Here is a 22,269-nt window from a genome sequence, read left to right on the forward strand (position 1 = left end):
TGTGTATTATTCCTTACCTTGCTGTTTTTTTCACTGGCCGTTATATAGGAAGTGTGTTCACAGAGCACTAATTTTTTAATAAGTACATATTCCATTGTGTTCATTTATTTAAACATTTCTCTTTTTTATTTTTACTATTTTAAGCAATTCTGTGATTGTAAATCATAGAACTTTTATATTTGATGACATTAATGATTGTTTTTCCTAATCAAAAGTAATGTCGACTCTAAAATGAAGATAAACTTTTGCCTCTTGCTGCAGATTACCGATTTCCAGGAAACTGATGTCTGCTGATAACCCCTCCATGGTGGGTAAGAGTGTCTTATTGTTTTTAATCTTTATTAATTCAACTGGAGACAAATAGTATCCAATTATTAAATGAATTTCTGCTCTGTGCTTTTATTATTTCAGTTTCCCTTCTTTCTTTTTGTTCTCTTTCTAAACACCTTAAGGAAAAACTCTATTAGCTGCTTAATATTTCTCTTTCCTTTACTCACTAACTTAAGCTATATATTTTATTGAATGACAATCTATATAAATTTTCCCATACGATTTAGACAAAATCAATTTTATCCTTTTGTTCTTCCTTATCCTTTTGAGACTCTGGTGAATCCTCTCCCTTCCCAGAAATGGATAACATACAGGGAAAATTTTGTCCTCAGTCTCAAGGGCTTTAAGGATTCCTGAAGGTCATAGAGCCAAAAACCCCGGGATAAGAAACCCTGCTCTGAATACTGCTTTGGAGGCATCCCCTAATATTTGTATGCTGTGTTACATATTAAATATTTTAAAAATAAGCATTAGTATATTTGTTTAAGAGACTATTTGAAATTTACATGGGGTTGGGCACTCTATATAGAATATTTTAGATTCCTAATTTTATGTTGCAACACATAACATGTATACAGAATTTCTGAATTTTAATGCTTACAAAGTTCAGTTACAAAGTACATCTTAGTACTTGTTTCTGTGAATGGTCTTTGTGAGATTAAGGTTGTAGCAATATGAATATTATCATACCCTTGAATTCTTTCCATATGTGGCTAACTCCACATTTGCTAAACAGCTTTAAATTTTAACAGCTTTGTCCATTTATTGAGAGGTTTAATTATAATTGTAGCTCTACCCATTTATTTTTTTCTTGCATTTTGGCTAGTATTTCTACTATGTATTACGTTTGTAACTCAGCTCCTTCATCTATAAAAGAAAGAATTTGGACCAGATCATTTCTAAGACAACTGATTCTAACTCTCTTTGATTCTGCCACAAATTCAGTGCATTGCATTCGTAATGTTTATTTTACTACTCATCTTCATTTAGGTGCATTGTCCCATTTAATCACATTTTTACTCTGGGATCCATTTTATCTCAACCGTGATACCTATCCCACTCCATTGGCAGGGGGTGGGAGGAGATTTAGAAAGGCACTCATTGAACTTTGGAGATGGAAATGATCTAAGATCCCTGAGCTATCCATTAGAACTACTTTAGTCCAGCTCCCAGAAAAATGAGTCACTGGGTGCCTTCATTCTTACTCCACATCTCTTGGAATACAAACCATCTTGTATTTTAGCTGCTCCCTGCAAGACTGTCTGCACCAAGGCAGAGAAAAAGTTGCTTAAGAACATCATGTTTATTTCATTTTTCATCTCAATACTCTGCTAAATTTGTGAACTTCAGAGTGGACTGCATTGAGGAGAAAATGCTGATTTGCAGCTGCACCCTCACTAACCAATAGGCTACTGCAACTTATATTCTTCAGCAATTCCAAGTGTACATGCTGAGAATAGCCAACCACATAGGAGCTGTCACCAACCCCATAGGGAGGAAAACTGAATTAACTATATAATGTCCTGCAAAGGATACTTTACTACTTCACTTACCATGAAGATGTTCAGTAGTTCCTTTCTGTCAATAGAACCACTTCCATCAGCATCATACAGCTTAAAATACCATTTTAATTTTTGCTCCACTTTTCCTCGTACAACTAGATTTATAGCAGCAATGAACTCTAAAAAGTCAATAAATCCGTCCTATGGAAAGCAAGGTGGAAAGGGAAATAAATATTTAAGAACAATTGTTTTATATTTGAAAAGTCATCACTCATGAGCAGGACCTTGAGGACAATTTAATGCAACCCAGAAGGTTTCAGCATAGAATTTTCCCTGGTACTTCATTAAAAAACAATACATGGGCAATATGTATAGAAACGAGTAACTTTAAATATATAAGTGCCTTTTTAGAGAAAATATCTACTTTTTATGCCCCCCAAAATGGTTCTGAAATGCCATGATAGAAGGCTGAGTCTTCACCACTGAGCACCCCATAGTGGTTGTCTTTTCCTGAATATCTTCAGGTTTTGTCCTCCACTCAGGAAGAAGACCAGGTACCAAATTTTTAATAGAAGTGAAACATATCAAGTAGCTAAATTCTGTACTCCTTTTTAGAGAACCCGGTTGATATTTTTGGACTGCTAAACTCCAGGATTGCTTTTAAGTGCATCATTTTCAGTATGAATCAAAATTTATGAGCCTTTTTTTCTATAAAGATTTTGTCATATTGGTCAATCTTAGAAAAAATTGTTTAAGAGTTAAAAGCTTAGGTAGTTGCCTTCAACCTGTTTTAAATCGGTGAAATATTCTCAGCTGAAACAGAAACAGTCTGTGTCATTCTTAAGAATCATACACTTCAAACCTGGCTCAGCCAAATGCTCGACTATCTTAAGAGAGGTGGTCAGCTCTAGGGAGGTGTGTGACCCGCTCTCTGCTATTTTCCCATATGAGGTCAGATGCTGGTGGTAGCGCATCCAGCCCAAGAAAACATACTGTCAGCTGCATTCTCTTTGGAATATTTGGGATGTCAAGTTCTATTTACAAAGCAGGATGTGACATAAAGTACCTTTTCCCTTGGAAATAAAGGGCTTTAGACTTATTGATCTGTAAAGTGATACGTGTTTGCTTTGGGTCTCAAGCTTTTGTGTCTAGTTCTATCAGTTCTATAAGAAAATCACCAGTCTATGAGACCGTCTATGAGAGAGGGCTATGAGAAGTCAACAGTAATTCTGGATCTGAAGCAAAGCTTATTTGACTGGTTAATGGCTTTTTTTTTTTTTTAAAGACAACTACAGCATCTCAGATATTGGAAGCCAATGTGCTAATCACCATAGCATTGTCTTCAAAATGTTTTACACTTTTTAATTTTCTACACTGTGGATATTTTATCATTATAGTCAAAAAAAAATAATAAGAAGGGGCCGGCCTGGCGGTGCAAGAGGTTAAGTGTGCACGCTCTGCTGCAGCGGCTCGAGGTTCACCGGTTCGGATCCCAGGCGCACACCAACGCACTCCTTGGCAAGCCATGCTGTGGCGGCGTCCCATATAAAGTGGAGGAAGATGGGCACGGATGTTAGCCCGGGGCCAGTCTTCCCCAGCAAAAAAAGAGGAAGATTGGCAGATGTTAGCTCAGGGCTGATCTCCTCACAAAAAATAAATAAATAAATAAATAAATAAATAAATAAGAAGAAAATATTTAAAAATCATTTCACCACATTGAAGTATTAGATTTTTAGACTTTACAACGCAGGCATCTTTACCTCATCAATAACTTTGATACGTCTTATAAGAGATAAGATTTCTAACAGATGGGAGTCGGACTGAATGGGTCTCCTAAAGGAAGTTTGCTCAAGTGTACAAAACGCAAGTGGTCTTACCTTTTCTCCATCTGCTTTTCCTATGGCTTGCTACTACTTCACCTTATTAATCCCTAGCAGAGCTATGGCTGAGACAAGGGAAAAATGTTATTATAGAGCTGAAATTTACTTAAGATGACATCAATACATGTATATCTCCATTTCTCAAAAAATTAAAAATAGAAATACCATATGTTCCAGCTATTCCACTTTTGGGTATTTATCCAAAGAACACGAAAAAATTAATTTGAAAAGATGTATGTACCCCTATGTTCATCACAGCATTATTCACAATAGCCAAGACTTGGAAGCAACCTGAATGTCCATTAATAGATGAATGGATAAAGAAGATGTGGTATATATATACACAATGGAATACTACTCAGCCACAAAAAAGATGAAATCATGCCATTTGCGATAACATGGATGAAGCTTGAGGGTATTATGCTAAGCAAAATAAGTCAAATGGAGAAAGACAACTACCATATTAATTCACTCATATGTGGAAGATAAACAAACAAACAAACACATAGATAAGGATAATAGATCAGCGGTTACCAGAGGGGGCAGGGGGAGGGTGAAAGAGGAAAAGGGGCACATGTGTGCCGTGACAGATGGATACTAGACTTTTGGTGGTGAACATGATGCAGTCTACGCAGAAGGTGAAATATAGTGATGTACACCTGAAATTTATATAATGTTATAAACCAATATGACCTCAATAAAATAAATTTAAAAAAATAAAAATGAAGAAAGGAAAAAAAAGACATATATCTCCAGATTCAGTGGGACATGACAATTATTTTTCAATAACAAGACTGGCAGGTGCAGAGGATACAAGCTGGGTGGACAGCATCCAACCAGGAGTACATCTGCTCTCAGGTCTTCCTCCTGTGTCTGTAGGGCTGACCAATCAGTACAGCTGTTCCTGGGTGGTTACTATGCATGTTCCCCAGCAGGTCACAGAAGCACCCTCCCTGTACTGACTCAGCTGGCTTGTCATAAAGCTGATCCTCCAACGTTTCCATAAAAACCTTACATTTCATGATGGTTTGTTTCACTTTACGAGTCCCACTTCAGTGATCACAGTTTTCTGTGTCACCTGCATGATGAATGGCAACAGGCTAGACTGAGCAATGCTGCCTTTACAGCACTTGGTATGTTATGATGAGGCACAGTGGGTGGGTGGCCGTAACATCTTCCAATCCAGGTTCTGAGAGCTCTGGGCATAACCTACCAGGAGATGAGCAGAAATATTCTCATTGAATGGTTTTAAAATGGACAACCTGGTTAATCTACAGGCAAAGATGATTATGGGCGAGGAAACTTTCCTACTTAGACAAGTGCAGACTCTTTGAAAAGCTCCTGCAAGCAAAACATTTCCTGTCTTCATTGCAGCATTCTGTATGCAGTCAGGCAAATGAATCCTTCCATTCCACAGCCAACTCTCCTTTCCTATTATCTTTCTGTTGAGATTTTGTAGATATTTGCATTGGTGAGACAACTTCAGCCAGTGTGATTTAATAGCTTGTGTTAGTGTGGGGGAGGGTTTTAGATAAACGCTTATTCTGTAAGTCAGAAGAAAAAATTATTATTGTCTTTGGTTAATCTACAGATTTCAAGGACAGGAAAGGGGGATAAGAGTCACAGAGAAGGTGAGGAAATGTCCCTGCAAATGTCACTGGGAAGAGTGCAATAGTGAATGTCCAAAGGCACACTGTGAAGTCCGTATTTCTGTAGTTGAGCTACAGGAGCCCCTGTGGACAAAGAACTGTCTGGAGATGTCGGACACCTATTGACCTTGAGCCAGAGTGGGGTTCACAACGTCCCTGAGTCAGAATCACATGGGAAGTCAATCAGCATCACAATGGAATATAGCACCCAGTTTCCTAGACCCCCACCCCAAACAACAGCATCAAAACCACTCAGGATGGAGTCCAAGAGTCTGCATTTTAATATATTCCCCAGGTGAGTCTGATATATCCTAAGATTTGGTAACCAAATCTAAGCTGTTTTTCTTATCCATGTCTTCCTTTGTAGGCAATGTTATCATGCAGCCACCTTTCCAAGTGGCTATTGTAGTTGTGAGTTATTCTCACCTGAAGTTATGTAATTTTATTAAGACTAGAAAAATTATGACCCACATGGTTCCGTTTCAGAATAAGGACATAGTCACACGAATACAGTACAGCAATCAAAACTTCATTTCAAAATAATGGAAGGTCTGTACTTGCATTTCTGGAATTAAACACGAGTTGCAAGAAATTTATGGATTTCTTCACAATACCCCCTTCCTCTCTCATCTGCTCCTCCTCATCCACCCTGCAGCTCAATCTTCAGTAATCTCCATTGCCAAGCTTCTTCACTGGCAGCCTAGCACAGGAACAGTTCATGTTTTTACCCCACCAATTTTTCTCATAATTCTGCATCACAAAATTCTAAAAACTTAGTGTGGCAATGGCAGGATCCTCCTTTGAGGTTGAGGGAGGGGAGGAACACACAAAGCCATTCTAGTGAGCCTCAGGAAAAGGGAGTTTGGGAGCATGTATACAAATATAATTTTAATCCCAACATGTTTCTAGATTTATACATCATGTTCTTAGGATGGAGTGGATTATAGGGAAGATATGTGGAAGGTTATGGGGAAGATGGAGTGGATTAAACGTGGGTCAAGATATAGAAGAATAACAGTTTCTCAGGCTCCTGAGGGAGTTTGGCTCCATTAATATGTTATAAATCATTTTGTAGGGGCTGGCCTGGTGGCGCAAGTGGTTAAGTGCGCATGCTCCGCTGTGGCGGCCAGGGGTTCGCCAGTTCAGATCCCGGGCGCGCACCCATGCACTGCTTGGCAAGTGATGCTGTGGCAGCATCCCATATAAAGTGGAGGAAGATGGGCACGGATGTTAGCCCAGGGCCAGTCTTCCTCAGCAAAAAGAGGAGGATTGGCAGATGTTAGCTCAGGGCTGATCTTCCTCACAAAAAAAAAAAAATCATTTTGTAGAGTAGTCAAAAAAGAGAGAGAGGAAAATATATGGAGACTTCAAATTTAAGCTTTCTCATGATCTGCAAAATATGTGGAAACTACAAGGCATACTTGTTACATCTATAAAAAATATAAAAAGATTTTAAAAAATATATCACTTTTTTCCTAACACTAAAGAGATGAAACTTTAGAAGTCCAATATACTAAAAAATAAGGAAAACAAGATTCTGCAGAGCTTCTGTCCAACAGAAAATCCATAAGTGGAATATATGGTCTCCAGACAATGTTCATGATCCGCTATAAGTCACAGTTGTTTTTAGGATATGATCAATTTGCAATGCAGGTAGAAAGTTAAATTATAAAGCTTATATTCACATGCACATAATTATTTTATTATTTATTACTAAGTATAAGAGCTACCGTTAATTGAAAAAAAAAAAAGGAAAAAGCCTATGTCCCAAGCACTGTTGTAGTCACTTTCCATGCATCATCTCTAATCCCAACAGCAGCTTTGCAGGTAGCCTTATTATTCTTATTTATAGAGGAGAAAATGGATTTCCAGAGAGGTTAAATAAACTAGTTAAAGTAATAAAACAAGGATGTGGGTGAATCCAGGATTTAAAGCCAGTCAGCCTTGCTCTAAGACATTTGTTCTTCATACCTCCCCATATTGCCCTCAAAGCATGTTATAACCGAATTCTCTTTCTGGAAGAGATGTCCATAGCCTCGGGTAGATGGACACATTCAATGCAGCGTGTTGTTCTGGATTCTTGTGTGTGGCAGAATTTGGTAATAGAATTATATAAAGTAAGGTAACTCGGGTTTTCTGAAGATGCTGCTTCTTGGAGCCTATGCTCCCTTCACACCTGGTGCTGCCCAAAGTAGAGCTGGCCTGTGTGCTCTAAGCGGCTTAGCCTCAGGGAGACTTGTGGGCCCTGAGGGCTCTCAGGGCCACCAATTCCAGGCCCTCCCTCCCCCAGACCCATAGCCCTCCGGCTCAGCAGGACGAAAAGTGTTCGCTCTCCTCCTCCCCTCTCCTGCTCCCTGGCATCTTTGATGAACATTTCTTCCACCCATCTGGGAATCCTTAGTCCCTTTCTCCCTGTCCATGGGTTTAGCCTCCAGCACCCTATAGACAACTGTCTCTCTCAGCCCACAGTTTCCCCAGGAAAGTTTCCCAGCTGCCCCTCCGGGACCTGAGCTTATGTCCTGGTCCTGCTTCAGCCCATCCTGTTAGTCTTCACCACGCTCTTGGCTAGGAATCGAGAGCCTTCCTTTGCTGTGCAGCCCGTCCTTGCTTTGGCTAAATATTTGCCCCCTCTTGAGGGCCTCACACCTGCATTAGAGCCCTAATCAATCCCTTCATTCTTCCCACCCTGTGCGATCTCTGGGTAAAATCTCACTGTACATATCATCTGATATGCCCCATACGGTCCCACCATCACTCTCTCTCTGTTTTTCTGAGTGACCCTGAGAAACAGATATTTAAATGTCATCTCAGCATGTTTCAGAGACATCTGCTTTGGGTTTTTGTCCCAATGACGGACCATGAATTTATAAACTGGGTAATGTCATTAGGGGAATTTGGCTTCATTTCATTGATTCAAATTGTAGCATTTCAGCACTGGAAATAGTCCATTTTGCACATGAGAAATGGACTGTACTAGTAATAATGACAATTATAATAATAATCATGATGACAATGACAACTGCGGGTGTTGATGTAATACTTGCCGTGCATGTAATATTTGCTGTAATACTGGCCTTGTAAGGCCAGACATTGTGCTTAATACATATGAACTCATTTAACCCTAACAAGGCCTTACGTGGTATTAACGAAGAACCACAGCATCTAGTGTTCTAGTAACACTAAGACCATAGAAATAGAAATGGTTGTTATTACAACAACTCGTGATAAAACCCCATTTATTTTAGAGTATTCCTCTTATTCAGGAAAACAAATAGTCCAAATCCAACAAAAATTCACCAAATTATAGCCCCAGATTAAAACTATTTCCTCCCACACCATTAACTTTCTGCTACTTTTCACAGAAGCACTCTCTGTGAAAAATTCATGAATTGTCACAGCCCCTAACCTGACGACATTTGCATGTTTTCATTCTTTCATATGTGACACTTTTCAATGACATTTTACCAGCTGTGGCAGGTCAGTTGCAACTGAATTATGAATTGAATTGAAATTTCTGCCTGAAAATGGTTGCTCAGATGGTTAGAAGGAAGGAAACTCAGAGCTGGTGTAAGCGTGTCCTATGATTGATCAGCAATTGTCAGTGGTATTTAATTTGCATTTAGGAACTGCAAAGAAAGTAGGCAATACAAGGCCTCCTCTACCATGTTAAATACATGTGAATACTTTTTAAATACTTTTGTGAATTTTAAAGGGAAACGTTATGTTCAGGATTTATGACCTAGCTCATTTGTACCTGCAGACATTTATATTAACAGCAAACATAGCCTCTATCAGCCATGGAATTGCTGGAATGTCCTGAGGAGAGATTCACCTCTATAAGACGAGGAATATACTGCTGGCTTGGTAAATTGGTTCTATAATGTGATCTTTATGCAGATCAGACATGGTTGCTCTTGATTTGAGCATGACTGTACAAAATTCGAGGGTTCTGAGATGAAAGGCTTTTCATAATATTGACCAAACAAGCTCCTCATTATTAATAGGTTTTCCAGATGTCAAGACTCCCTGACCATCTGCCCCCAGAATGCAGCCAGCTCAGCAGGTGTCTGGCCCACTGTGAATCAGAAGCCAGTCTCATGTGTGTTTGGGGAAGACGAGACAGTTGTCTGAGTTTGCTCACTTCTGAATGAACCAACCACTGAAGACCCAGCTGGGACTATAGCAATGGCGGCCATTTGCAAGGAACGTCCTCAGATAGCCAATGTGGAAGCTCCTGTCTCCCTGAACAGATATAGCAACAGATAAAATAAAACCCAGCCTCACTCTCATTCAGTCAGCCTGTCTCCTAAGCGAGTTTTATTTCCCATGGAAGAGCCTGGATCCTGATTCTTTAATGAAGAGAAGAGGTGAATAAAGGATGTAGAAGATGGTGGAATGTATATACCTGTATTACTTGCTACAAGGCTGTATTTTTTGACTGTAACTAAAAGAACAGTCAGAGGAACTGCCTCTGATTAATAGTTTTGTGCCCAGAATCCCCTTTTTATATGTATACGTATTTTATATATCCATGTATTTTTATGTATCCATGTATTTTTATATATCCATATGTATTTTTATAGCCATGGTATACAGCTCTTTGGTTGCAGAAATGAGCCTAGAACCCAGTTTTCTGCCACTCTGACTGTGGTCTTGTTGATGTAGCAGTCGTGCTCATATCTGGCTGCACAGTTGAACCACCCAGCAAAACATTGCTTTGATTCAGTTGGACTGAGGTGGAGACTCAGCCACTGGTATTTTAATAACAAGCCCCGGTGCTTCTAACCTGTAGCCAGCATTGAGAACCACAATTCCAACAGATTTTGTTAAAATACATGAGTCACAACAGCTTGAATTTAAATGTATGTCACCAGGTACAGTGGATGTCTTTTACAGGTTAAATTCTGTGAGAGGCTCAGCTAAAATGTTGATAAGTGATGGTATATATGAAAATACTTAGTAAATTACAAAGTGCTAGACAAATATGAGGCGATTTACTAACACCAACCAATGCTTCCTAAGAGCTTCTACGCTGGTAGTTCTGAAGTTAGAAGCCTTGTCTTTACCTTTATGAGACTGCAGCCTAATGGATTACAATCTAAGAGATGGTCATTTGTTTCTAGTAAATGTGTCTTATGAATAGCAGCAGTAATTGCGGTCACCTTGTAGGCCAGGCAGCCCGATGCAGTGTTATAGGCTGCAGGGCAGCTGGGAGGTTAATGAACAGCAGCAATTATGACACAAGTTAAAAGCTGGGTTGCCTGCTCCAATTTATAAGGGCTCTCACACAAAGAGAAGCTAAGGAACCAGATAACCAAAGGTCACTTCTGAATATCAAGTAGAGCTGGGGCTCCCATGGAGGTGTCCTGGGTTAGATTAAGAAGGCAGTTGAAACTCTAAAATGATTCTCATTTAATTAATTTCATTCTGTGACTGGCACCACTGCGAGGGGCCAGCGTTGCCCCAAACAGCACGAATTTTTGTCTAAAACACTTGGATCAATTACAGATGAGAAATGGCGAGAAAGCCACCCTTGCACCTGGAGGCACACCCTTTCTTTTGCACATATAATTTGAGCTTGATAAAAAGTAGAGTTAATCTTCACTGCCACCATAGCTGTGGAGGCTGAGGTCAGAGTTATCTGCATTTTACAGACAAACATACCATCCCTTTGTGCGCTGTATTACACATTTTTTTTCAGTCTTCTACGTTATTTCACATGAGCTCAGTGGTAACGTATGAAGGATAGCTCTTGTCTCAGTTTTAGAATTGAAGATTTTGACACAGAGAGGTTATGAGCCCTGTGCAAGATTACACAGCAATAGGGTCAGAGCCAGGACGGGAGCCCAGCAATCCCACTCTTCCCAAGTGACTGCCTCCACCGTCCTCGTGGTGGCCTGTGATTCACATTCTAAGAGATTCACCGAGGCGCTCATTTAAAAATGGCAAGGACTTCTGATACACTAAAGCTAAGATTTGTTCTGTGCACATATTTATAGGTAAACTATCAGATAGATTGCAGTAATCACATACTACACCCCACAGCTTGCCGCTTATCCTGACCCTGCTTTCTGTAACAGGTGAATCAGCCAGGTTTCTAAGAATCACCATGCTCTCACTCTTGAGTCCCAGGATTTGTCTGAGGCTGATTTAAACAACCTGAGAACTTGCTTTGGCTGTTTGTTTTATCCTAGTGTTTAGATGTGTCCTAGAGCTGACAACTGTTTTTCTGGCTTAAACCATCACTCCATTTATGGTTTGAGTTCCAAACCCATAAATTCAGAGAAACCATTTTACCTCCCTTGGAAGACCTTGGTAAGTCCTACAAGAGGCAAATCTTCTGACAAGTCTTTTCAGCCCATTTTTCCCCTCTATTTCTTCTGCATCCGTAATCAGGCTTTTATTACCCCATTTCTGCCCTTGAGAAATGGCCTCATCCCTGCTCTCCTGCATGGGCATATCTGACAAATGATGATTCTTATAGCACTTTTTGATCCAATTTAAGAGCTAACAATGGCACTCTGGGTAAAACCCAGATCCTAGGTGTGGCCCTGAGGGCAACCCATGCACTTTCCCACTATCACAGCAGCAAGAATGTGGACCAGGAGCCAAAGGACTGAGGGCCTTCTGCTCTGAGATTCTCCAAGCCACTCACTCCTGGCATCTCAGTGTTCTGGGTGCCTCGTTTCTCAGCTATGACGGAGGGGAATAACTGTAGTCTCAAGAACAGGCTGGTCATCTGTCTGGAGCAAAGGTACAGGAAGTTGCCTAGAGTGCGTGGTCTCCAGTCAGGCTCTCGCAGTAACCTTCTGCCTTAGTCAGGTCTCCACAGACCCTTCTCTCTCCTGCCTCATACTTTAATTTGAGCTGTTCTTTGTTGAAATTCTCAACCCCTTTGTCAAAGGTGGAATACCATGGCAGTTTAGGGTGCAGCCCTTGACGTCAGACTGCCAGCATCCCAACTCTGCTGTGTAGTTTTAGGCAAGTTACTTAACCTCTCTGTGCCTCAGTTTCCTCATCTGTAAAATGGGGATGATAAAAATAGTACCTACTCATATTATTGTTGTGAGGATTCTATGAGATAACAAACATAAAGTGCTTAAAACAGTGACTGGTACAGAAGTGTTCAGTAAGTGTTAGCTTTTATTAGTAATAATCCAAGTTCTTCACGTCTTTCAAGATCCCAAAATGTCTCAACTTCTCCAGAAAGCCTTTCCTGACTAACCGCACAATTTTGTTTTCATCGCATCTTCTGATCCCAGTAAGTGTACCGTGGACAGCACAGTCCTGCTGTAGTCTGTTATATTATACTGCCTTATTTGATTCTTGGAGCATTTAATCTTGACATAACTTTTATCCTAACTAGATTGTAAACACTCTGGGGGTGCAGAAATCATGATTTCTACCTACCTATTCACCCCTACCCCCTCTAAAATCAGAGTGTGATTTTTCTACCATTACTGCCCTCCTGGGATGCAGCCAAAGAGTCTCCCTGGCCCTTCACGTCTAGGAAGTCTGTCTAGGAAGAGGCCGGACCATCAGTACCATCACTGGACGGTGTTTAAAAGAAGCCCTATAACTGGCCCGATGGCGTACTGGTAAAGTTCATGGGCTCCACTTCACCAGCCCGGGGTTCACGGGTTCAGATCCCAGGCATGCACCTACACATCACTCATCAAGCCATGCTGTGGCAGTATCCCATATACAAAGTGGAGGAAGATTGGCAACAGATGTTATCTCAGGGCCAATCTTCCTCACCAAAAAACAAAAAAAACCCAGCCTTATAATACCAACGACTCATGTGTAAGCTTGAAACTAGAGAGTACTATGATGCTTTGCCCTTTCTCAATGTTTGATTCTTTATTACCTTTTATTTTTTGAAGATGCATTAGTCATCCCACTAGATCGTAAACTCCTTTGAGGACAGGGACCAATTCTTATTCACCTTTGTTCCGACCTTCCCTCCACCATGCCTCCAGGTGCTCAGTCAGCATTTGCAAATGCTGTGGGATGGTAACATGGCCTGTCAGGATGTGGCTTTGCTCCTGGTAATGTCTTCTATCATCCAGCCCTCCTACATTCGGTAAAGACATTATTGCCTGAGAGACAGTTATTGTAGCAGAAAAGCAGAAATCAAGACTTCATTCTTAGCTCTTGAGTTTCAATAGTTTAAGCCATTTAGGATTCAGAGCATAAAATTTATGCCATAAACAAAAGATTTGGAAGAATACATCATTAGAGCCAGTTTCTCTAGTTTCTCCTGGCTACTCCCAAACTAGATAAAGATTTCATAGGCTGGGGAGGTGTGGAATAGAGAAGGAAGAGAGAGTTGTAAGACACTGGCGGAGCGGGGGGTGGTGGGTTAGGGAGAGGATACTGCTCTGTGAGGGCCGGGAATGGTTACAGGGGTGGGTGCTAGAAACTCCAGGGGGTGCTGACAGATGTGAGAGCAGAAGCACCTGTGATTCCCCAACTGGGTGGAAAGGTAGAAACTCACCAAGTTCCCCTGAACCTAACACAGCTTGGGAGGAAAGGCTGTATGGAGTATCTGGCCAGACAATCCTGAGCCAGCCTGAGATGCTGCCAGGCCTAGGCGTATAAAGTCGCCGAGAGAGAATCTGACCCCGGAGGCCTAGTTGTGCAGAGACAGCAGACTTCTGAGTTGATGTAGGAGATGAGGAGAGATGCCATCTGAGCAAAGACCAGTGTGGCCAGATGCTCCTCCGACCCCTATTAATACCTTGAGGTTTAGATGCACCCTTGGGGTTTACATGCAACCCTAGAAAGTGGAGGGAGAACTCTCCTTGGTAAAAGAGAGATTCAAAATATAAATTAACTTCATTATGGAAAACTAAAGTTACATTTCTTGAATGCCTGAATATTTGAGCTGAAATTCTTGCCAGCTACACAAATAAAAAAATAAATTTTAAAATTTCCTTTGAGATAGTTACTCCAATTGAGCACGAAGTTAGAATTGGGAAGACACAGTGGCCCTTCTTGGTATAAATATGGAGGAAAAAGAGAGGGAAGGAAAGAGAGAGGAATGGAAAGGAAAGAAATGCATATATAAAAATGAAGGTACTAAAGTTGTCACTTCCCTATGAATCACTCAGTAAAGATTTGTTCAGCATCTACTTTATGCCACTGTGCTAGGTGCCTGGTCTGGAGAAACATGCAGGATTTGAAGGAGATAATTAATTCTTCATTTTTATTCTTCATATTTCTGCACTATTGCTTCACAAGGATGAATTCATGCACTAATTGCACTTAAAAGAGAAAGGAGGAGCCGGGCCAGTGGCATAGTGGTTAAGTTTGTGCGCTCTGCTTTGGAGGCCTGGGGTTCGAGGGTTCGGATCCCGGGCACAGACCTACACACCGCTCATCAAGCCATGCTGTGGTGGCATCCCACATACAAAGTAGAGGAAGATTGGCACAGATGTTAGCTCAGGGCCAATTTTCCTCACCAAGGAAAAAAAAAAAGAGAGAGAGAAAGAAGACATGAAGAAGAGCAAATTGAGGATCTAGTGTGAAGAAAGCAGTGTGGCTGGAGTGCAAAGAGTACAGGATGAATAGCAGTGCTGGGTGCTCCTTCATCACCGGGCTCTGCCTGCACTTTGGCAGGCAGAAGTAAGCTCAACTTCATACACTCTGTATTCAAAGAGCCCAGAGTCCAGGTTCATGCCTAGAATAGGAAGCAGTTTCTAGGGAACCGGGCGTTTTGCATCAATCTCCAGGCGAAGCGTGTGGATGCTTAGGTAAGAATGGTGCAGACCCTGTCCACCGTCACTGACTTCTAGGAACCAATAGCGAGCAATAATGTCTACGTTTCCACAGTGTTTCTTGTTTTTGAAATATCTGGGGCCCCAGACCTAGCTCCAATGCTCACCAGCTTCTGCTTTTCTAGTGAGTCGTTGGCAATGACTCACTTTCCCTAGCAAATCAATGGCATAAATGGTCATGGGGGGGTTTAGAAAACTATTATAGTGGTGGTGGCACTGGTCAGTCCTTGGACCCCACCTAACTTCAAGTCCCACTCTTCAAGTCCCCTGTGTGGGTCTATTACTGACCACAAGAGCCACACTCTTTCATCTTGTACTTTCCAATGGAGACTTCATGTTTTGATGAGATTCCTCACTACCACGTCTCGGCCAGGACAGACCCTCAGCTTTCAAGTCAGTAGGATTTCCATAATGAAATGGACAATTCCTAGTTATAGGAACTAAGGAATCTATGTTGTCTCTTGTGCAGAGACAGAACTTAATTGTGAGGAGAGCAGTTTCCATCACTCACCTCGCCTACAAAGATTTGCTAGTCTTTTGTGTTTCATCTTTAAAAAAATTTTTTAATCAGTTTTTATTTTTTATCACGTACATTGTACATGTACACAGTTAAAATTAAATGAAAAGGCTTATAATTAAAAATTTTGAACATTTTGGTGATTTTTTTCTAGCCTTTATTTACACGTTCGTAATTGAGATGTTTATTCTGTTTACGTCTTGATTGATCAATTTTAGACATTACCTATTTAATTCCTTTTGGAGCAAATGAGAAGTATTCAGTTCAGTGACCCTCACACACATCCCAGTGGCATCCTGGAGCCTATTCTACCTGCTGGTGCAAGCTGACTGTGACATTTTCAGGAATTTTGCAAGCCAAGTATAAAATGATTGGTAGCTTGAAATTGGTCATGGTGGGAGTATTTGTTTTTCCTCCATACTCCCACACCTGTAGGTTAATCTAAGAGTCAGAGTTTCATTTTAATGACTGTAATAAATTTTGTTCTCTGCCTAGCCAATTGGTATACCCAAATTATTGACTTCCTTATTTCACAGGGAGTTAATAATTGCCTCATCCTTATCAGGCTGACACCTCCCGAACCTAATGGACAACCCACTAAAAGTGAGACAACTAATAATTACGTGCTTGTGATGTATTTTTGCCAAACAAATGAATCTGAATCTATTTAAGCTTCTAGAGCTAAATACCAGTTTACAGGTAATATGAAGAACAGAAGGCAAGTTAGATGACACAATAAGAAAGCAATCAACTAAATCTAGAATGCAGGATATGCTACAGAACCAATAACTCACTTTCCCTGGAAAATCAGTGGCATTAATGGGGCTGAGGGGAGGAGGTGGTTAGGGAACTGTTATAGAAAAAACAGACTTAAGAGTCATAAGCCCCAGTTTCCGTGTGTGGACCTTGTTTGGATCCAAACTCAAATCAAGGAATAATAAAAATGTATTCTTTTTTTTTTTTTTTTGTGAGGAAGATCAGCCCTGAGCTAACATCCATGCTAACCCCCCTCTTTTTGCTGAGGAAGACCGGCTCTGAGCTAACATCTATTGCCAATCCTCCTCCTTTTTTCCCCCAAATCCCCAGTAGATAGTTGTATGTCATAGTTGCACATCCTTCTAGTTGCTGTATGTGGGACGCGGCCTCAGCATGGCCAGAGAAGCGGTGCGTCAGTGCGCGCCAGGGATCTGAACCCGGGCCGCCAGTAGCAGAGCGTGCGCACTTGAACCGCTAAGCCACGGGGCCAGCCCTAAAAATGTATTCTTGAGCCAATCAGGAAAATTTGCCCAAAGAATGGGTGTTAGATGACATTAGGAATTGTTACCTTTGTTATGTATGATAATAGTATAGTAGTTATGTTTAAAAAGTGTCCTTAGTGGTTACAGATGAATAATGAAGAATTTTCAGGAGAAATCATATGTTTATTTTCTTTTTAAAAAATCCAGAAAAAGCATAGGAAGGACAAATGAAATAAAAGTGGCAAAATTTTGATACTTGTTGACAACAGGTGATGGTTTTATGAGAGTTCATTAGATTATCCTCTCTACTTTCGTACATATGTAAAATTTTCGTAATAAAAATTTTTAACATTGCCTCACTTTAAATTTCAATAGTTTCCCTTGTACCTAGCCTTGTGAATTTTTTTCAAAATGCATCACCAGATTGCTTAAATATCAATTAATACATGAATATTGTTTTTGAAATCCTCAAGCACAGTAGATAATCCATCAATGTCATTCTGTCAGGTCTTCCTCCCCGAGTCTCTCTTCTTCCTTTTCAGTCTGGATTAGCAGCACATCGGGCTTTCTGCCTAGCTGTTGATCTGGACTTTCCCTGTCCAGGACCCTGGACTGCCCATATCTGTTCTATGTTGGATTCACTCCCTCCCTCTTTGTTGACAGATTCCCTCATTTTGCTGGAGCACCTGCTCCAGTAGATTCCTAAGAAGAAATAAATGTGAAGTAAATTTTTAGTCCTTGAATGTCTTCACTCTCTCCTGACATTGGATCTGGCTTGCTACTTTTCCCTGAGAATTTTGGAGGCATTTCTCCATTTACTTCTAGCCTCCAGTGTAGGTGGTAAGGAGGTCAATACCATTTGGATTTCCATTTTGTTTTTTTTTTTCCTTTTTCAAGGATTTTAGGATCTTCTCTTTATCCCTGTTGTTACAAAATTTCTTAGCATATGATGTAGGCTGATCTCTTTCTACCTACTGTGCTGGGCCCTTGTGAAATGAGGGTCTGATAGAGCTGGGAAAATTTTCTGGTTTGTTTTGTTATAATCTTACATTTTCTCTGGGCTTTTTTTTGAGACTCTTATTCACAGGATATTAGACCTATTAATCCCAATTTAAGGATTTTATTTGGAGAAATGCTGCATGGAGGAAATAGGAAGGAAGTCAGAGAAGGCTGGGGAGCTGTCAGACCAGGATGCTAACCTGACCCAGGTGAAGAAGAGAGGGAGAGAACGAGCGTTGGGTGGGAGTGTCTGAGACACTCCTGAAACCTTCAGTTCCGAAAAGCCACCAGAGAATCCTCAAACCAACGCCAGCTGACAAAGGAGTCCCCTTGTCTCATAGGAATGGGTTGGCCTTATGATTTCTGTTGCACCCCATCATTGGTGGTCATCTAAGTCCAGGCGTGGACTCAGCACAAGCGCAGTGATGGATTTCAAAGCGTGCATCTGCAGCCCTGGTCAATTACCCTCTTGGCAGTTCTGAGAGGCCAACATCCTGGCTGCTGCCTCAAAGCTAGTTCTATTATCCTTGTGATGTTGAAGGCATTAGTCTATGTACTGGGCCTAGAACAGTGCCAGGCACATCATAAGCACGCAGAAAGCGTTGACTATTGTTACTGAGTGCCAAGGAGAAGCCTGCAAGAGTGTGTGATTGGCCAAAGGAAATGTTATAAATTTTATGCTCTAAACTTCAGGATCTATTTACTTTTACTTTAAGCGCTATTCTAATAGGCTTGGTTAGCTGAAGCTAGGTTAGAAATGGCGAAGTAAAAAGAGATCAGAAGCTTATTAACATTATAACAATCAGAAAGCTGGGAAAGGTGCATTTCACAGCAGGGAAAGAGACAGAAAAACAAAAAGCAAACATGACGAAAGCACATATTTTCAGGATTGTTAACATTAGGAAACTTAGCCCCAGCAACTTCAACAGGAATGAGTGCTTCATGGTATTTCATAAATGTAACAACCGATGTTCACAACAATGACTCCGATATCAAGAAAATGTATGACCGGCACTTTGAGGAGGCAGGAAAGTATGAAACGCATTTTAGACGGATTTCCATCCAGAATAGTTGAAACTGCAGAGGAGCTCCACAGTGAGAGTAAATCCTCGGGGATTCTGGACAGCTGGCACTTTTATGGATCTAATTAAATATATGGCTTTTTTGTTTTCCTGTGCATAATTGCCTATCATTTCTTACTATCCCTTACAATGAACAATCCTTACTCTTCTCATTTTATGACCTGGTTTTATGCTGAGATCCCACACCTTTCGTAGCATTAGTCATCGCTGCCTAGGTTCCTAAGTAAACATAAAATCTCTATGACGAATCATGATAAACCAGCAGACCTTCCAAGTGATTTAAAGTAAGCTCCTAGATGGGCTTGGTGGTCCCATGACCGTCCCTCAGAGGATTCTCACTCCGGTGGCACACACGCCCCAGGCTGCCTGTTTGGACGTCGTCTGCCCTTGCTCCTCCACAGGGGCTTCATTGTGACAGCACTTCCTTGCGTCCACCCAGCACTCTTTTTCACATGTCCCTGTTCCTGCAGATGAACCACTGACATACACAGCGCTTTCACAAACATTGGGCTAACAACAGACTCGCTGGCATGCGACAAGACATCACCACCTTTGGAGCATAACTAAAGAACTTGATGACAACTCATCTGCTAACCTCTCAGGAGTACAGTCAGAGCCTGAGAAGCTGCTGCCTAGAGCAACAGACCTCCATTGTGAAACTGGGCTGCTTACAGCAGGCACTGTGGGACAGCAGCCACACAGAGAGTGAAACATAGACAATGACAAGAGAGACAGAAAGAGAGAGAGAACTGAGAGACACGTACACAGGCAGAGAGAAAGAGAGACAACATGCCAACATGCACACAGTATCCTGTCCTCGTCAGTTCGGGCTGCCATAACAAAAATCACATAGACTGGGTCGTCTAAACAACAGAAATTTATTTCTCATATTTCTTTGGCTGGGAAGCCCAAGATCAAGGCACAGGCAGCTTCTGTGTCTGGTGAGGATCCACTTTCTGGTTTATAGACAACTGTCTTCTCATTGTGTCCTCACATGGAGGAAGGGGAGAGGGAACTCTGGGGTCTCTTTATAAGGGCACTAATCCTATTCATGAAGGCTCTACCTCATGACCTAAACACCTCCCAAAGAACCCTACCTCGTAATGCCGTCACATTGGGGTTTAGATTTCAACATATGAATCTGGGGCACAGTCTATAGCATATCCGGAACATATTTCAGAGTTAAGAACAAAAGCAGAATCTGCCTCATTTTCCCACTGATTTGTAAGCTCCTTGGGGGCAGAGCTCTGTTTCCTTGCATCTACACTAAGTAAAATTTATGAGGAGGAAAACCATCATGCTAAGCAGGCAGTGCTTAATTCATGCTTGAAAACAAAGGACAAAAGACTATAACGTCCTAAAACAAATCTGTTCCCAACATTGCTACAAGGATGAAAACAGCTGTCCATTTTGCACAGGTTTAATTTTCCCCTGTACCTGTCTGTCACTTCCTTTTAAGTCATCTGGTTTTGGGGCTTTGGAAAAGGGCTCAAAAGGCTGCCCTTAATTCCATACATCCTAATGGACAGCCAGTGCTTTTAATTATATTGAATTAATTATCCCTTCTTTCTCTTTTATTATCACACACAGCCTTCTAAAATCATCTATTTTCCTATGAGTAGTATTCCCCCTTCCCTTTTATTCTAGATGGAATCAGCACATTTTGAAACATACAGATCTAGAGGTAAAACAACTGAAATGCACAAGGAGAAGCAGACAGGAAGAACTTGAGCCTGGTATTATTTCAGATTGTTACTTTTTTGTCTTATTTTTCTATTCTGTATTTTCTTTTCTCTTCTCATCTTTATATTTTTTCAAGACATGAAATTAAATGTACTGCAGCTCCTCAGGAATGAGTAAATTCAAGACAATAGTTGAGTAACAATCTTTAGAAACTAAAATTTATCTGAATTTCAAACTGTAAATTGTTTTGTTTTTCCCCAAACTAAATTGATCAGATATGAAAAAAAAAGTACTATGAAGCATTCCAACTTTTGATTTGAGTACGAACAACACATTGGCTATTGATTTTATCTGCCAATCTAGATGCAATCACACTTTTAAAAGCAGATTCCTGTAATTTGCTTTTCTATAAAATGTCACCAACACATTAAATACTTTGAAAATAGTCTTTGTAAACCAATCTGTACTTATTAGATTTGTTTAAACGACAGCATTAGAATTCCATGCCGAGATTTAATTTGGTTTTAAAATAACTCCCTACATGCAGAACATTTCCAAGGGCAGAGAGGCTGGTCCCAATTATTTTCATGCCATCAGTGCTAAGTGTGTTTAATGACTCACTTACCTACAAGCTGTGGGTTCTCTGAAGACGTCCCGTTCAGTGGGATGCACACATTTTACCTCAGGCTATTTTATATTTTAAAAAAGAGGAAAATGCAGAAACATAGTCAAACGAAAAGTAAAAGGTCTTACCTTGTTCATGTCAAAGGTATTATAGACTTGATCAATATGTTGATTGGCCTTCTGATCCAGACCCTGCAGACCCAAGAGTGTCTTAAATTCATGCAGTGTTTGCAGGCCGGATGGGTATTCCATCATAAATTTTCTGTACCACATATAGGTGTCTTTAGCAAGAACTGCTGTCTGACCACCAGCAATAGATTCGCTATTCCCCATCGTGACTCACAGCCTACAGCTTTTCTCAGGCTGTTTTCATGTAATGTCTCTCCGGATTTAGTCCCTCACTCTTCACTAAAACTTGAGGCTAACACATGCCGTTAGAAAGCTACTCTAAACCTCTTACAGCTATAGGCTAAATAAGAATAGAAAGCCAGTGAGATTAACCCTTCTGTACAGTTTTAAGACTAGGTCATTTATAGCTAACCAAAGGACTTGTGCTCACAGTTTTCTGTGAAGGGTAGAGGCAATATTTTAGAGAGGCTAATCCTTGCCATACTTTTAGCCATTAATTGTGTCTACATTCTGCAGTGATACAGCAGGGTCTAATGGAAGGAACTCTGAGTTGCAATCAGGAAGCCTGGGTTCTAGCTTTTGTTCACCACTTATTAACTACATTAAAACATTACTTAGGTTCTCCAGTCTCAGTTTCCCCATCTGTAAAACAATAACAAGAGTATCTGCCTTTTCACACCTGAATACTGTGAAGATAAATTAGATGAAGAACATGTTTTTTAAACCACGGAAAAATGATACATTCTGAGTATTGTTGAATTAAAAGGAAGTCTATGTATAAGAGAGGGAAATGGGTAGAGACAAACATATTAGTAGTAGTAAAAAACACTGTAGATGTAGCAGCCAGAAAAGTGTAG

The 22,269-nt window shown here is 40.7% G+C and overlaps 1 protein-coding gene across 1 annotated transcript in view; it reads right to left on the reverse strand.

Moving 5' to 3' along the window:
- Positions 1 to 21,616, reverse strand: part of GUCA1C (guanylate cyclase activator 1C) — a 31,619-nt gene extending 10,003 nt beyond the window's left edge. The window contains exons 1-2 of the mRNA XM_087439420.1: positions 21,413 to 21,616; positions 1,884 to 2,033 (exon numbers count right to left, since the gene is read on the reverse strand). Coding sequence (XP_087295546.1) covers positions 1,884 to 2,033; positions 21,413 to 21,616 — 354 coding nt within the window. The remainder of the gene's footprint in view (positions 1 to 1,883; positions 2,034 to 21,412) is intronic.
- Positions 21,617 to 22,269: the final 653 nt, after the last annotated feature.

The sequence above is a fragment of the Ceratotherium simum genome, chromosome 15, assembly GCF_057802395.1.
Source record: "Ceratotherium simum simum isolate JZ-2026a chromosome 15, ASM5780239v1, whole genome shotgun sequence".
Taxonomy (NCBI): domain Eukaryota; kingdom Metazoa; phylum Chordata; class Mammalia; order Perissodactyla; family Rhinocerotidae; genus Ceratotherium; species Ceratotherium simum.